The 18,322-nt window shown below is 42.1% G+C and overlaps 1 protein-coding gene across 1 annotated transcript; it reads left to right on the top strand.

Moving 5' to 3' along the window:
• The first annotated feature begins 580 nt into the window (after nucleotides 1–580).
• Nucleotides 581–1,165, top strand: LOC120069500 (vicilin-like seed storage protein At2g18540). Its single transcript, XM_039021274.1, has one exon. It carries the CDS (start codon nucleotides 581–583, stop codon nucleotides 1,163–1,165), a length of 585 nt encoding a protein of 194 aa, XP_038877202.1.
• The last annotated feature ends 17,157 nt before the right edge of the window (nucleotides 1,166–18,322 follow it).

The raw sequence follows: 18,322 nt of genomic DNA, 5'->3' as shown, positions 1-18,322 counted from the left end.
CATTAAAGATAATTCTTTTTAAAAAATGAGAAGTCAAATCGATTCGTATTCCAAAGAAATGATGGTGGAGCAAATGAAAGGACGTTTTCTCTGATACCTCATAAATGAGGGGAGTGCAAACGGCAGGCCTATTGAGTGTCTCGAGGCCTGCCACCGCAAAAATAACATTGGGCCCACTAAGGCCCAACTTATAAATGGACACCCCCCTCGTCCGTGAGATCATTTTACCTCAATTTGCAATCTGAAACCCTAGCCTCTACATATCGAGATTTCTTCCTTCCCAGAACACTAGCGATTTTCCAATTTTCTTTCACCTGAGTATCCATGGAAGATCAAACTCCCCAGCAATCCGCTTCACCCTCAATACCTTCAATAGCCTAACTTTCCATGCGAGAGGCAACATTCCTTGCTGTCAGTCGCCGTCTCACTGCCCAGCCACATACCGTCCCTTGAATCGCCGGAAGACCCTGACGAAACCCTTTAGCAGTCAAGCCATTCCAGTTCAAGCGTGGGCAAAGTTGTAAAAGCACCCCACTTCCAACCTCAGCAGTCTCCACTGAAAGTGAGAAGAAGAGATAAGATGACAAGGAGGTGTTTGGGAGCATTTCTGAGTAACTTGAAGAAAGGAGGAGGATTACCCAAGGCTGGGGTTGTAATCCAACCATTACCTACAGAGGAGGTGACGGTGGAGATGACGGAGGACATAGAAAAGGAAACCAGGAAAAGCACTCTGGCCTTCGAGGATCCTAAGGAGACTGTTAACGTAGACTTCTATGGCAGACCCTCTAGAGTTGCGTTGGAGGAAATGGTGGTTGAGACGCAGCCGGAGGTGGCTGAGGAAAAGAAGAAGAAAAAGAAGAGCAAAGGAAAGAAGGTTGGAGAAGATGAGCCATCCCATCATTGCAAAGCAGAGAAGAAAATCAAAGAGAAGGAGAATGAAGAAGTTGAGGAGGCCAAGCCAAGGAAGAGGAAAGAGAGGGGAGAAAGGAAAGAGCGCAGGCGTGAGGAAAGGCGCCTGAAAAAGGAAGAAGAAAGAAAGAGGAGGGCTGCAAGCCCAGAGATGGACGGGAAATCCACCTCCATGAGGGAGGACATGGGGGGACCAGCGCAGCTTAGAGATCCAGTGCAACCTAAAACAACGCAGACGATTGCCCTCAAAATTTGATCAACCATTGCCCTCAAAATGGTTTCGTCTTCTTCTTCTTCGCAAGGAGAATGCACCGCAAGGGTCTACCATTGCCCTCAAAATTTGATCAACCATTGCCCTCAAAATGGTTTCGTCTTCTTCTTCTTCGCAAGGAGAATGCACCGCAAGGGTCTACCATTGCCCTCAAAATTTGATCAACGCATTAGAAGAAAAGAAAAGGAGGAGAAAGGAAGAGGAAGAGAGGCAGGAGAAAATGGCACGGGCACAACTCATCATCGTAGAAGGTGATAGAAGAAGAAGATTGCAGGATGAGGAGGTGCACCACAATAATGAAATTTCAAGAATAGAAGAAATAAGGAGGCTCGAAGAGGAACAATGCCTTTTGCTGGCCTTAAGCAGTTTGTAAAAGAGTTTGAAAGAGAAGTGAGAGAAGAGGCAGAATAAGAGAAGAAGAAGAAGGCAGAAGAAGAAAGGAGAAAGGGAGAAGAGAAGGAGAAGAAGCGCCAAGCAAACAGGCAGTGCTTAAAAGAGAAGAAAGGAAAAGAACTCGTTGAACGAGAGAAGAAGGAACAACACAAAGAGCGGGAAAGAAAACAAAGGCAACAAGCCCCCCTTGCATTGGCTAAAGACAAGGGCAAAGCAGTCGAAGAGAGTAGCGACACCGCGTTGGCAAAGAGACATCCATCAAAGAGAAGAGAAAACGATGACATGTTGATGGAGATGGGCTTCTACCCTACGCCAACGCCACTACCAGACCTAATCACGAGTGTGATCATAGAACATGGTTGGGACTCGTTTTGCCAGTGGCCAACCATTGTTATTCCGAAGGTCGTGCGCGACTTCTACCATGGACGGCTACATGGCACCAAAGATGTGGTGACCATGAAAGGTGAGATGGTGTCTTTCAGCGCAAGGGACATCAATGAGCTGTACCAGATTAAGGATAACCCGGATGCACCGAGCAACAAAATCATTGATGATCCCACTGAACAGCAAATGGAAGATGCGTTGCGAATATTAACGCAATTGAGCACTAAGTGGACAGTTTCTACTAAAGGCATCCGCACCGTGGCTCCAAGACATTTCTCCCAGAGGGAAGGCTTTGGGTTTATTTTTTCAAGAAGCGGTTGATCCCAACAACACATGACAAGACAATTTCAAGGGATCGCGTCATGGCCGCATATTGCATTGCACACAAAATTCCTATTGACGTGGGCCAGTTGATTGTAAGACAGCTCAGAGCCTTGGTGGGGCATATAAAGGGGTAGTACTTCTTCCCATTGATTGTCTCAAGTCTATGCCTGTCATTGGGTGTAGGCATTGATGAAGAACCCATCCATGAAGTCCATGGCCTCATCAATATAAAAATTCTGAGGATGCTCCTTAAAGACTCCCCACATTGCCTAGAGCTACCTTTGAAGAGGCCTACAATCGATCTCAATGCGCCGCAAGAGCCCAAGTCAAAGAGACAGTGCAGAGATGAAAAGGGAAAGGAGAAAGTCCAAGACTCACCAACACATTATTCATAACCCTTGGACCCTTTACCCATAGTAATCCACCCTCAAATTCCTCCAAGCCCACCCGCACAACCTTCTTCTCCACTTCATGAGGACTTTACCAACCTTCTCCTTCCTCTAGATTCTTCAACCGCATACCCAGTAGCCCCATCCTCACCTTCATCATCATCACCGTAACATTCCTTTCCACCACGCATGCTGATGACCCACACAATTTGGGTGAAGGCACCTCTGCCCAACCCCAAAACGTTGCTGGCGAGACATCGCAGGCACAACCCACCATCGCTTCCTTGGCTACTGAGTTAACAGATATGTGGTCTCTTCTTACCCAACAACAACAACTCTTCTTCCAACAGCAGGAACTCTTCTCCCAACAACAAGCCTTCTTCGACCGAAGAATTGATGCGGTAATCGAGCGAGTTGAAGATTTGCAACGCAGTGCTGCTATGGCAAGGTAGGCCTTGATCAACATTCAACGCAACAGTTATACGATCCACCTGCACCAAAAGCAACTAGCGGAGTGCAACCATGAGTCCTTCAATTTCCTAATAGCATACCTTCATGGTCCCATGGTGCCTTCGCATCTGCAGCAACCTCTGATCTTTGAAGAAACTCCTTCCGTACAACATCAAAACCCTCCTCAAGGCTCTCCTGCTCCTCAATTATTTTTCCAACTTATTTTTTTTTTATTGCGGCCATTTTGTATTTTTATTTAATTCATTGTTAGCTAAATTCTTTGATTCTTTATACAGACAAATAGTTTTTATATTGCGATGTTTTGTAATTATTTGTATACTTAGTTAATATTCAATACAATTACGTAAATATTCACTTCGCTTGCCTTTGCCTTTTCTTTATCATGCTTTGTCAATTTTTGCAATGTTCTTTATCGTTTATCTTTGCATTCTTCATTGCGCTGCCATGATGTATTATATGTTTATACTTAGAAACATTTCCCATACTTTGTAATTTCTAACTAACACTAAGTTAATTCTTAGCTTCAATAGTACTTTACCTTTTATCCTTCAAAGTTCTGCTCAAACCTTCTTTTTGAAATGTTTTCTAAGTGTTTGTCTAGTCTGTCAAAACAATGCAATGAGGACCTTACGCATCTCTAAATTTTGGGGTGGGGAAGGTCTGAGCAGATGAGATCAAGATTATGGGGTCACTAAGAAAATGCGTTCATTTTCTATCTCAAAAAAAAAAAACAAATTGAATTTTTCATACAAAACTCCAATGTCAGCGCAAGAGAGAACTCAAAAACAATCCCAACCTGATTAGAGTTAGTTGTGAAAGGAACCTGCTCGTAGTTGGATGTTCACATGAAACCTGTGGGAGCTAGCCAAAATGAAGGTAGGTCTCCAAGAACAATGCATTATGAAAAGAAAAAAATGAATAAAGGAAAAATAAAAGAATACAAGAGACAACTCCTCTGAAAATCATGAGTTAAAGTTGAGATTGACACACAACCATAGTTAAATGTTCGCATGACACTCGTGGGAACAAGCCAAAATGAAGGGTATAACCATGATTAGCAGTCTCTAATAAATGATGCAAGATTTGACCACCGCATATGGACGCATCAAGTTGTTTTGACAAAGAAGAGGTAAACATTCTATTTTAAAACTGGAAGAGCATTTTTTAGCAGTAATTTTTTGTATAAAAGAATAAAGTAGGGCTTTGTTAGGAATTAGCAAGGATAGAAGAAAATTGCATTGTCAAGAGATGTGCCTAAGTGTAACATTCAAAGCAACCAATCGACGCAAAAATTTAGGATAGGAATTGAGCATTATTTCCTTAGTGGAAGATATGCTTGAGGACAAGCATATATCTAAATTTGGGGGTGTGATAACTTGTAGAAATACAAGTTATTTAAGCTACTTTATTTAGATATTGCAGGTAAAAGAGAGAAAATATGCGTCGAATGTATGGAAATTGGCTAAGAAATATAAGAATTACAAATTATTGCCAATACACCCACTAACACCATCGCGATGGTAGAAAAGGAGATTTTTATTCTGTTTTGCAGGAAATCAAGTCACCGCTTGCGATCAAGGATCAAAGAGAAACTGAACAACGCATCTTTGTCGCATTGTGCATGTCAATCAATAAACAAGGGACGATCAACACAATGACGGTGCATGCGACAGTTGATCTATTGCTGAACTTCAACCTCATGCGGTAATAAAAAAAAACATTGCATGTGGATACACGATCGAAAGATGCAAAAGAGCAATACAATTGCGAAGGATTCAGACACGTGTACAGCTAACCGTTGTGCATTTTTTACGGATTGACTGCATAACAGAAGGAATATTTATTCCATCATTTCCGAAGCTGCCATAACAATAAAGTGGGGTCCCTACTGCAAAGAGTCAAAGCCTTCATCTATAAATACCCTCAGAGAATTCACTGAAAGATATACTTGATATGGCGTTATTTTAATACTTGTATATTGAGAGAGAGGTTGGTCTGAGTGCTAATTGGAGAAGATCCGAGAATATTACAGAGACAAGGCCGAGAGGTGAGTCTTAGGGCAAATCCTTCAAATCCCCGTCGAGAAGCTCTGTACTAAGGTCACCTCTACCGGACGAGAAAGCCTAAAAGGGAAGCTCTTCCTTCCATTCAATCCATCTGCCGGCAACCAATTCTCCCATCCAGATCTGTGTCAAGACATTGGCAGCTTTCTGTATTTGTTTCTATCTCTATCATCAATTGTATCTCATTTTCTTAATCTCTACCATGCACATCATGTATCAGACGCTTGATTCTATAATTAAATGTCATGATCGTTTTCATCCCCATATTTCTGTCTATTTCCGTTTCTCCATGAATCTCTATCTCCACGATGTTTTCTTAATCCCTTGGTAATTAGCATGAATCTAACAAGTAAATTAATCTGAGCTAAAGAAGTAAACAAGTTTAGCTAAAGTATGCTAGACAGCATCTTCACCTGTGAGAGTAGAAGTGAAAATGCCATTCTGATATGTCGAGAGAAGGTTAAAAGAATGCGTTAACTAAAGCGAGAAGTACTTCCAGAGATGGAAGCAACCTTGCGTTCATTAAGTTCATCCCTATTTCACCACAGAGATGTGGGAACGCGGCCGATCACCGAGAGGTGTACGCCAAGGGAAAGCGAAACCGTAGTTATATCTTTAACGCAATTAATGAACTTGCGATGTTTGTTCTAATTATCTTTTCTATTTCTAATTCATACATAATGCCTTGCCACCACATAACATGATTCTTTGTATAATCTTCACAGTCAGTCTCAATCTCGGTATCATGTATCATGTATCCTGCATCTTGTATCATAATAGCTTAGGTTTACTTTTATAGCACATTTACTTTATTATCGCAACTTTACTTTATGGCACAATTTTACTTTACCACATTTTAAATCCCTGTACACACACACTTTTATTAATTGAAAAACCCTGGTCGCATATATCACGAACGTAACACATTGTCCTAAATCAATCCCCGTGTTCGACCTTGGATCACTCCGAGAAACTTGCGTTGGAATTACACTTGATTTCAGCGTAAGCAAACTTGTGACATCTCATAGGATACTACAAGCACATAGTTAATAACGCATACATCTAGAAGTAGTATCGCATAAAGTCTGAATAAGCATAACACCTCATCCACATTCCATTTGCATTCCAAGTCATCAAGTTTATGGCAACATGAGCTTGTATGATCCATCATTCATCACCATCAATATGCTTATTTAGAAAGCACTCCATTTTCAGCTTACGAGTTTATAGCGCCATTGTCGGGGATTGGTTAACGGTTATTGTTGAGTATGTTTGTTGTATTTTGCAGGACAAATCTCTTTGTACTGGCTGTTCAATGCGGAGAGCAGTCTGACAGTTTATGAGTACTGGGACCGGACCAGAATTCGAAGCTGACCCAGAGATCGAGCGTACATTTCGCGCTAATATGGCAGTAACCGAGCGAGGTGAAAGAAAGCAGCTAATATCGCAGTAAATAATAATGACAATGTGGCTCCTGTAGGAAATCAAGGGGCGGTACGGTCAGCGCAACATCCAGTTTTCCTTGCTGCTGACCGCAACATTCCCATGAGGAACTACACGGCGCCCAATCTGTATGATATTTTGCCCAGAATTTCAAGGCCAATGGTTAAGGAGAACACAAGATTCGAGATCAAGCGGCTCATGCTCCAAATGATCCAGAATGCAGGGCAATTTGGGGGTCTGCAAGGTGAAGAAGAAATGAAACAACTATTGTCCCTGTGAAGACAGAGACCACACTGCCCGCTCAGATGACTGCAGTGACCTCAATCCTCCAGTCAATGGAAATCAATCAAGGTGCCCTTGCCCAAGGATCAGCGCAACCCATTGCGCTGGCTCAAGTGGCTGCGATCGATTGCGGTAATTGTGGAGGGGCCCATGTGGCGGACATGTGCCCATCGAATGTCCAACAAGTATGCGCCATCCAGAACAACCCCTTCAGCAACACATATAATCCTGGTTGGAGGAACCATCCTAAATTCAGTTGGGGAGGGAATCAAAACCAAGGTGGGCCAAGCAACCATCAGGGTGGCAATTCAAGGAATCGAGGAAACCCTCCTCCTTTTCACCACAATTATATTCAAGTTCAACAAAGGCAATCGCACAACCAACAACCCTCATCTTCTAACACCTCGAGAAATTCATTGGAGGCCCTGCTCAAGCAGTACATGGATAAAAATGATGTGGTGATGCATGCGCAAGCATCTTCAATTCAAAATTTGGAGATTCAGGTGGGGCAACTGGCATCTGAGCTTAGAAATAGAGCACCTGGAATGTTTCCCAGTAATTCTCAAGCCCCTGGATCTCATGGAAAGAAGCAATGTCCCTGAAGACATTGGGCAGGCAAGATGGACCGCCTGCAGAGCTGTGGATTGCGCTCATCAAAGAATATTATCTTCCGGTCCATATCTCAAATCTATGTTTATAAGCTTTCTGTTATTTCCTGTCTTTACGAATTTATGAACTTTGTCTGTTACTGCTTCAGTTAATTGGTTTTCATCTCTCTGTCTATTTTTGTTCATCCATAATTCGTTTTCTCCATGATGTTTTCCTAATTCCATGGGTAATTAGCAAGAATTAAGCAAGTAAATTAATTTGTGTTAAGGAAATANCATAGGATACTACAAGCACATAGTTAATAACGCATACATCTAGAAGTAGTATCGCATAAAGTCTGAATAAGCATAACACCTCATCCACATTCCATTTGCATTCCAAGTCATCAAGTTTATGGCAACATGAGCTTGTATGATCCATCATTCATCACCATCAATATGCTTATTTAGAAAGCACTCCATTTTCAGCTTACGAGTTTATAGCGCCATTGTCGGGGATTGGTTAACGGTTATTGTTGAGTATGTTTGTTGTATTTTGCAGGACAAATCTCTTTGTACTGGCTGTTCAATGCGGAGAGCAGTCTGACAGTTTATGAGTACTGGGACCGGACCAGAATTCGAAGCTGACCCAGAGATCGAGCGTACATTTCGCGCTAATATGGCAGTAACCGAGCGAGGTGAAAGAAAGCAGCTAATATCGCAGTAAATAATAATGACAATGTGGCTCCTGTAGGAAATCAAGGGGCGGTACGGTCAGCGCAACATCCAGTTTTCCTTGCTGCTGACCGCAACATTCCCATGAGGAACTACACGGCGCCCAATCTGTATGATATTTTGCCCAGAATTTCAAGGCCAATGGTTAAGGAGAACACAAGATTCGAGATCAAGCGGCTCATGCTCCAAATGATCCAGAATGCAGGGCAATTTGGGGGTCTGCAAGGTGAAGAAGAAATGAAACAACTATTGTCCCTGTGAAGACAGAGACCACACTGCCCGCTCAGATGACTGCAGTGACCTCAATCCTCCAGTCAATGGAAATCAATCAAGGTGCCCTTGCCCAAGGATCAGCGCAACCCATTGCGCTGGCTCAAGTGGCTGCGATCGATTGCGGTAATTGTGGAGGGGCCCATGTGGCGGACATGTGCCCATCGAATGTCCAACAAGTATGCGCCATCCAGAACAACCCCTTCAGCAACACATATAATCCTGGTTGGAGGAACCATCCTAAATTCAGTTGGGGAGGGAATCAAAACCAAGGTGGGCCAAGCAACCATCAGGGTGGCAATTCAAGGAATCGAGGAAACCCTCCTCCTTTTCACCACAATTATATTCAAGTTCAACAAAGGCAATCGCACAACCAACAACCCTCATCTTCTAACACCTCGAGAAATTCATTGGAGGCCCTGCTCAAGCAGTACATGGATAAAAATGATGTGGTGATGCATGCGCAAGCATCTTCAATTCAAAATTTGGAGATTCAGGTGGGGCAACTGGCATCTGAGCTTAGAAATAGAGCACCTGGAATGTTTCCCAGTAATTCTCAAGCCCCTGGATCTCATGGAAAGAAGCAATGTCCCTGAAGACATTGGGCAGGCAAGATGGACCGCCTGCAGAGCTGTGGATTGCGCTCATCAAAGAATATTATCTTCCGGTCCATATCTCAAATCTATGTTTATAAGCTTTCTGTTATTTCCTGTCTTTACGAATTTATGAACTTTGTCTGTTACTGCTTCAGTTAATTGGTTTTCATCTCTCTGTCTATTTTTGTTCATCCATAATTCGTTTTCTCCATGATGTTTTCCTAATTCCATGGGTAATTAGCAAGAATTAAGCAAGTAAATTAATTTGTGTTAAGGAAATAATTAAGTTTAGCTAAAGCATGCTCGATGGCATCTTCACATGTGAGAGCAGAAGTGAAGATGTTATTCCCCCTATCAAGAGAGGGTTGGAAGAATGTGTTAACTAAAGCGAGAAGTACTTCGAGAGATGGAAGCAACCTTGCGTTCATCATGTTCATCCTAGTTTCACGATAGAGATATGGGAACGCGGCCGATCACCGAGAGGTTTACGCCAAGGGAAAGTGGAACCTTAGTTGCATCTTTAACACAATTAATAAAGTTGCGATGTTTTTACTAATTATTCTTTCTGATTCTGATTCATTCATAAAGACTTGCCATCACATACCACGATCCTTTGTATAACTTCATAGTCAGTCTCGACCTCAGCACCGTGTATCTTGTATCTTGTATCATATTCGTTTAGGATTTTACTTTTTAACACACTTTTATTTTATCGACGAATTTTATTTCATTGCAATTTAATTTCCTGTATAAACCCAATTCTTTATTAATTGTAAAAACCGGTCGCATGTATCATAAAAGTAACGCATTAATGAAAACAATCCATGTGTTCGACCTCGGATTATTCTAAGAAACTTGCGTCAGAATTATACTTGGTTTCAGCGCAAGGAAAATTGTGACACGCATTACTCCATAGCATACTACAAGCATATCATTAACACATATATTTAGAAGTAGTATTGCATAAAGTATGCATAAGCAATAATACAGCATAACATTCCATCATTCATATTCGTATTTGTTCATGATAACTTGTAGAAATACAAGTTATTTATACTTCTTTATTTAGATATTGTGGCTAAAAGAGAGAAAATATGCGTCGAATGTATGAAAATTGATAAGAAATGCAAGAATTATAAATTATCACCAATACACCCCCTAACACCATTACGATGGTAGAAAAGGATGTTTCCATTCTGTTTTGCATGAAATCAAGTCACCGGTTGCATTCAAGGCTCAAAGAGAAACTGAACAATGCATCTCTGTCACAATGTGCCCGTCAATCAACATTAGAGAGACGATCAACGCAATGACAGCACATGCGACGGTCGATTCAGAGCTTAACTTCAACCGCATGCGGTAATAAAAAAACAACACTGCATGCGGACACACGATCAAAAGATGCAAAAGAGCAACGCAATTACGAAGGACTTAGACACTGTACAATCAATCGTTGTGCATTTCTGACGGGATTGATTGCATAATAGAAGGAATATTCATTCCACCATTTCCGGAATTTACATAACAATAAAGTGGGGTCCACACTGCAAGGAGTCAAAGCTAAGCCTATAAATACCCTCTGAAATTCCATTGCAAAATACTTGATACGGGCTATTTTGATACTTGTATATTGAGAGAGAGACTGATCTGAGTGCTGATTGGAGAAAATTCGGAAAGAGTTAAGAGATAAGGCCGAGAGGTGAGTCTCAGGGCAAACTATTTCAAATCCCCACCGTGAAGCTCTATGCCAAGGTCACTCTTATCGGACGAGTAAGCCTGAGAGGGAAGCTCTTCCTTCCATTCAATTCATACGCCGGCAAGCACTTCCACCATCCAGATCGATGTCAAAACATTGGCACTCTTCTGTATTTGTTTCTATCTCTTATCATCAATTGTATTCATCTTCTTAGTCTATATCATTCACACCATGGATCAGATGCTTGATTCTATAATTAAATGTTATGATCATGTTCATCTCTATCTTTCTGTCTATTTTCGTTCCTCCATGAATCGCTTTCTCCACAATGTTTTCTTAATCCCTTGGTAATTAGCATGAATCTAACAAGTAAATTAATCTGTGCTAAAAAAATAAATATGTTTAGCTAAAGCATGCTAGACGACATCTTCACCTGTGAGAGCAGAAGTGAGGATGCCATTCTGCCTGTCGAGAGAAGGTTAGAAGAATGCGTTAACTAAAGCGAGAAGTACTTCCAAAGATGGAAGCAACCTTGCATTCATTATGTTCATCCCTGTTTCACCACAGAGATGTGGGAACGCAGCCGATCACCGAGAGATGTACCCCAAGGGAAAGCGGAACCATAGTTATATCTTTAACGTAATTAATGAACTTGCGATGTTTATACTAATTATCGTTTCTCTTTCTGATTCATACATAAAGCCTTGCCACCGCATAACACGATCCTTTGTACAATCTTCACAATCGGTCTCACACTCAGTATCATGTATCAGTATCCTGTATCTTGTATCACAATAGCTTAGGTTTAGTTTTATCGCACTTTACTTTATTATCGCATCTTTACTTTACTGCACAATTTTACTTTACCGCAATTTACTTTTTTGTATAAACACACTACTTTTATTAATTGAAAAAACCCCCGGTCGCATATATCATGAAAGTAACGCATTAACCTAAAACAATCCCTGTGTTCGACCTTGGATCACTCCGAGAAACTTGCGTTGGAATTATACTTGGTTTCAGTGCAAGAAAACTTGTGACAACGCATAGCATATTACAAGCATTTCATTAATAACGCATCATCTAGAAGTAGTATCACATAAAGTGTGCATGAGCAATAACACATCATCGAGTTTACAAGTTTATGGCAACATGAGCGTGTGGCGCATTATCATGCATGCACATTACGCACTTTCAATTCGCAAGTCATCAAGTTTATGGTGCCGTTGCCGGGGATTGGTAACGGTTATTATTGAGTACGTTTGAAGTATGTGCAGGAAAAATCTCTTTGTATTGGTTGTTTATCGCGGAGAGCAGTCTGACGACTTATGAGTACTGAAGTGATCCAGAAATTCTAAGCGGACCCAGACATCAGGTGTGTTTTTTGCACAAGAGCCCATCACAACCAGAATAAGTGCTAGAATTTCAGAACCTACGGTTGCGGAGAATGCAAGGTTTGAGAAGTGCAACACATTCCCCATACTTTGTGTGACTCCCAAAGGACTTATGTTACATCTCTTCCCATTCTTATTGCGGGATGAGGCAAAGGGGAGAACAATGTCTCTGAAGACATTGGGCAGGCAAGCTGGATCGCTTGCGGAGGTGTGGATTGCACTCATCAAAGAAAAACTATCTTCCGGTCCATATTTGAAATCTATGTTTACATGCTTTCTTTTAAATTGTTGTCTTGATTGAATTGTGAACTTTGTCGTTTACTGCTTCATTTAAATTTTCTTTACGACTTTATGAATTTATTCTTCAATTAATTCTCTTGCATTTATTTCTGCGCTTTCTTTAATTCCTTTAACTTTTCTGTATTTAATTGCGTTATTCTTAAACCTGGTGAATGATTTGAGAAATAAGAAGAAAATTAATACCGCAAGGTCCTTGTGACTTACGTTGATGAAAAAAAATAAAAATAGTAAAAATAAAAATAAAATATTAATAATAACAAAACAATCAACACTTGGTATGCATTGCAATAATGGACGCATCTTGTACCAACAAGATACACTTTGCGTTCATGCAACTTACATGCATTTTGTTGAGGGGTGTGTTGCGCGCATGTGTGTTCTTTGCCCATCCTTAGCAAAAATGCACTATGTTGAGATAGTGTTGCATTGGTAGAAATACTGTGCGCCCGTCCTCCAAAAATGCGTTGAGTTGAGGGGTGTGTTGCAGTAATACATGCGTTGTTGCCTGTCCTCTGCAAATATGCATTTGCGTTGGTGAACGCATTGCGTTAATCTTTACCTTGCACCCATTCGAATAAAACATTAAAGATAAATACTTTTTCCAAAAATGAAAAGTCGAATCGTTTCGTATTCCAAAGAAATGATGATTGAGCAGACAAAAGGACGTTTTCTCTAATACCTCATAAATGAGGGGAGTGCAAACGGCAGACCTTTTAAGTGTCTCGAGCCCTGCCACTGCAAAAATAGCGTTGGGCCCACAAAGGCCCAACCTATAAATTGACACCCCCCGTCTGTGAGCTCGTTTTTCTTCATTTTGCAATCAGAAACTGTAGACTCTGCATATCAAAACCCTTCTTCCTTCCCAGAACCCTAACAATTTCCAGTTTCTTTCACTCCGGCATCAATGGAAAATCAAACTTCCCAGCCATCTGCTTCACCCTCAACACCTTCAATAACCCAACTTACCATGCGAGAGGCAGTATTCCTTGCTGCCAGTCGCCATCTCGTCGCTCAGCCATAAACCGTCCCTCGTGTCACCAGAAGACTCAGGCGAAACCCTCTAGCAGCCAGGCCATTCCAATTCAAGAGGGGGCAAAATTCTGAAAGCACCCCACTCCCACTCCCAACACTCTCCTCTAAAAGTGAGAAGAAGAGACAAGATGTTAAGGAGGTGTTTAGGAGCATCCTTAGCAACCTGAAGAAAGGAGGAGGACTGCCCGAGGTTGGGGTTGTGAACCAACCACTGCCTACAGAGGAGGTGATAGAGGAGGTGATGGAAGAGGAAACAAGGAGAAGCGCTCTGGCCATCGTGGATCCTAAGGAAACTGCCAACGCAGAATCCTACGAAGGACCCTCCAGAGTTGCATTGGAGGAAATGGTGGTTGAGAAGCAGCCAGAGGTGGCTGAGGAAAAGAAGAAGTAAACGAAGAGCAAGAAAAAGAAGGTTGGAGAAGGTGAGCCATCCTATCATCACAAAGTAGAGAAAAATATCAAAGAGAAGGAGGATGAAGAAGATGAGGAGGCAAGGCTAAAGAAGAAGGAAGAAATGAGAGAAAGAAAATAGTGCAGGCATGAGGAAAGGCGCCTGAAGAAGGAAGAAGAAAGGAAGAAGAGGGCTGCAAGCCTAGAGATGGACGAGGAATCCACCTCCATGAGGGAGGACATGGGAGAACCAGCGCAAGTTAGAGAGCTAGTGCAACCTGAAAAAATGCAGACAGTACGACTGACGAAGGCGAAGAAGAAGTGTTACCCCCTTGATGCGGCATCGTAAGGAGAATACGCCGCAAGGGTCTACCGTTGACCCTTCAATTTTGATTGATGCATTAGAAGAAGAAGAGAGGAGGAGAAAAGAGAAGGAAGAGAATTAGGAGAAAATGGCACGGGCACAACTCATCATCGCAGAAGGTAGTTGGAGAAGTAGATTACAAGATGAGAAAGTGTGCCGCAATAATGAAATCTCAAGAGTCGAAGAAATAAGAAGGCTCGAAGAGGAATAACACCTTTTGCTGGCCTCTGAGCAGTTTGAGAAAGAATTTGAAACAGAAGAGAGAGAAGAGACAGAAGAAAAGAAGAATAAAAAGGCAGAAGAAGAAAGAAGGAAGCAAGAAGAGAAAGAGAGAAAGCGCCAAGCAAACAGGCAGCACTTAAGATAGAAGAAAGGAAAAGAACTCACTGAATAGAAGAAGGAGGAACAATGCAAAGAGCGGGAAAGAAAGCAAAGACAAGAGGCCCGCCTTGCGTTGACTAAAGATAAGGACAAAGTAGTGGGAGAGAGTAGCAAGCCCGCATTCGCAAGGGGGCGTTCATCAAGAAAAAGGGAAAACGATGACATGCTGATGGAGATGGGATTTTACCCTGCGCCAATGCCACTACCAGACCTCATCATGAGCGTGATCGTAGAACACGGTTGGGATTTATTTTGCCAGTGCTCGGCCATTGTCATTCCAATGGTAGTGTGGGACTTCTACCACGGACGACTACATGGCACCAGGGATGTGGTGACCATGAAGGGGGAGATGGTGTCTTTCAGCACAAGGGACATCGATGAACTATACCAAATGAGGGAAAACCCGGATGCGCCGGCAATAAAATCATTGATGATCCCACTGAACAGTAGATGGAAGATGCGCTGCGAATATTAATGCAACCAGGCATCAAGTGGACGGTTTCTCCTAAAAGCATTAGAAATCTGGCGTCTAAGACACTGCTTCCTGAGGTGCGGCTTTGGGTATACTTGGTCAAATGACGGTTGATCCCGACAACGCATGACAAGACAGTATCAAGGGATCGCATCATAGCTGCATACTGCATTGTGCACGACATTCCAATTGACATGGGCCAGTTGATCCCCAGATAGCTCAGAGCCTTGGTGGGGCACATAAGGGAACAGTACTTCTTCCCATGGACGATCTTATGTTTATGCCTATCACTGGGTGTAGGCATTAAGGAAGAACCAATGCATGAAGTCCATGGCCTCATTAATATCACGATCCTGAGGATGCTCCTCAAAGACTCCCCACATTGCCTAGAGCTCCCATTGAAGAGGCCCACAATCGATCTCAATGTGCCGCAAGAGCCCAAGCCGAAGAGACAGTGCAAAGATGATAAGGGAAAAGAAAAAGTCCAAGACTCACCAAAGCAAGAAACAGAACCCTTGGACCCTTTACCCCTAATAATCCGCCCTCCAAGCCCTCCCCCACAACCTTCTTCTCCACTTCACGAGCATTTTACCAACCTTCTCCTTCCTCTAGATTCTCCATCTGCATATCCAGCAGCCCCAACGTCACCTTCATCATCATTACCGCAACATTCCCTTCCACCGCCGCATGATAATGACCCACATGATTTAGGTCAAGGCACTTCTGCCCAACCCCAAAACGTTGATGGCGAGACATCATAGGCACAATCCACCGTCGCTTCTTTAGCTGCTGAGTTAGCAGATATGAGGTCCCTTCTTGCCCAGCAACAACAACTCTTCTCCCAATAGTAGGAAATCTTCTCCCAGCAACAAGCCTTCTTCGACCAAAGAATTGATGCGGTAATCGAGCGAGTTGACAATTTACAACGCAGTGCTGCCATGACCAGGCAGGTGATGATTAATATTCAGCACAACACTTATACCATCCACCTGCACCAAAGACAATTAGCGGAGCGTAACCATGAGTACTTCAATTTTCTGACAACATACCTTCATGGACCCATGGTTCCTCCGCATCTTCAGTAGCCTTTGATCTTTGAAGAAACTCCTCCCGTACCACATCAAAACCCTCCTCCAGAACCTCTTGCTCCTCAATAATCTTTACATTTAATTTTTTTATTACGGCCATTCTATATTTTTAATTCAATTCATTAGTTTTCTATGTTAGCTAAATTCTTTGATTCTTTGTATAGGCAAAAGTTTTGTATTGTGATATTTGTAATTATTTGTATGCTTAGTGAATTTTCAATACAATTGAGTAAATATTCTCTATTTGCCTTTGCCTTTTCTTTATCATCCTGTGTCAATTTTGGCGATATTCTTGATCTTTTATTTTTGCATTCTTCATTGCGCTGCCATGATGTATAATATGTTTACACTTAGAAACATTTCCCATACTTTGTAACTTCTAACTAACACTTAGTTAATTCGTAGCTTAACAATATTTTACCTTTTATCCTTCAAAATTCTGCTCAAACCTTCTTTTTGAAATTTTTTCTAAGTTTTTGTCTATTCTGTCCAAACAATGCAATGAGAACCTTGCGCATCTCTAAATTTGGGGGTGGGGAAGGTCTAAGCAGATGAGATTAAGATTATGTGGTTTTTAAGAAAATGCGCTCATTTTCTATCTAAAAATAAATAAAAAAATGAAAAAAAATCAATATATTTTCATACAAAACTCCAATGTCAGTGCAAGGGAAAAACTCAAAAACGTTCCCAACCTGATAAGAGTTAGTTGTGAAGGGAACCTGCTCGTAGTTGGATGTTCGCATGACACTCGTGGGAGCAAGCCAAAACGAAGGTGGGTTTCCAAGAACGACGCATTATGTAAGGAAAGAAATGAATAAAAGAAAAAAAAAATAATGCAAGAGACAACTTGTGAACCTCCAATCCTAATTTCTCTACTTGAGTATGTTTCCTACTAAGACTAGTATGGTGAGTAGGTTGATGTGGAAACTAGTGTGTAATGGTAGAGAAAAGGGTGGAAATTAGAAGAAAAGAGGAAATTTGGAAGTTTGACATTTTGGGAAAAACTTGGAAAATTTGGCTAAGTATAAAAATTTTGTGTTGGATGCGTTGGATTCGTTGGATGATGGATGCATTGGATGCATTGGATGCATTGGATGCATTGGATGCATTGGATATGCATTGGATGATGGATGCATTGGATGCGATGGATGCGTTGGAAGGATGGTATGTGTCCATGCGGCTGAAGGAAGGAAAATTGAAGTGATGCGTTGGAAGGTTGGATGGCACAAGGGTAGGCAAGGACGCGGGCAAGGCATGCGTTGGAAGGGTGGCATGCGTCGATGAACAGCGCCCAGCCAAGCACCCATGCATCGAGCGGCCAGCCTATGCAACATGCCCATGCGTCGAGTGGCCAGCGCCTATGTAGCACGCCCATGCGTCGATCGGCCAGCACATATGCCAAACACCATGCGCCCGTGCCAAGCGTGCCTACCTAGTGAGCCATGCGTCGAAGATGAGCGGCCACCCTATGCGTTGGTGATGGCTAGCTCTTGCGATGGCTAAGTTGGATTGCGATGGTAGTGAATTAGCTTGCTATGCGTTGATTATAGGCTATGTATTGAGTATGAACTATGCGTTGAACATCCAAGAGTTGAACGCATATAAAGAATGAGATCACCTAAAAAACATCATCAAACCATGTATCTTCTTGGGAGGAAGCCTTAAGCCTTAAGCCTTAAGAATTTGAGTTGGTTGCATCAGATTGGAAGCTCACGCGTTGGCTACATAAGAGAAGGACACTTAGATTGCGTTGATCAAAGAATTGCATTGTTGGTGTGAGGAGGAAACACTTGGACATGCAGCCAAGTAGGTGGTGTCGACATTGGAGAAGGTTTGGCTGCCTATAAATAGGGCCAAAAGACTTCATTTTCAGATCACAATTCAAAATACAGTAAAAAGAGTGGGAGAGTTGAGCAAACCTTGCGTTGAAAGCAAAATCCATGCGTTGGTAATAGAGTTTCAAAGAGGACGCATTGGACAGTGAAGTTTGGAAAACAGCATCAACTTGGGACGAGGAGATCTCCCAATTTGCTCGTGATTTTGGAGTGATTCCAAATCCACCAGAAAGCTCTGAAAGTCTAGTTTTCA

The sequence above is a fragment of the Benincasa hispida genome, unplaced genomic scaffold (assembly GCF_009727055.1).
Source record: "Benincasa hispida cultivar B227 unplaced genomic scaffold, ASM972705v1 Contig446, whole genome shotgun sequence".
Classification (NCBI taxonomy): Eukaryota; Viridiplantae; Streptophyta; class Magnoliopsida; order Cucurbitales; family Cucurbitaceae; genus Benincasa; species Benincasa hispida.
This window is presented reverse-complemented; position numbering and strand designations above follow the sequence as displayed.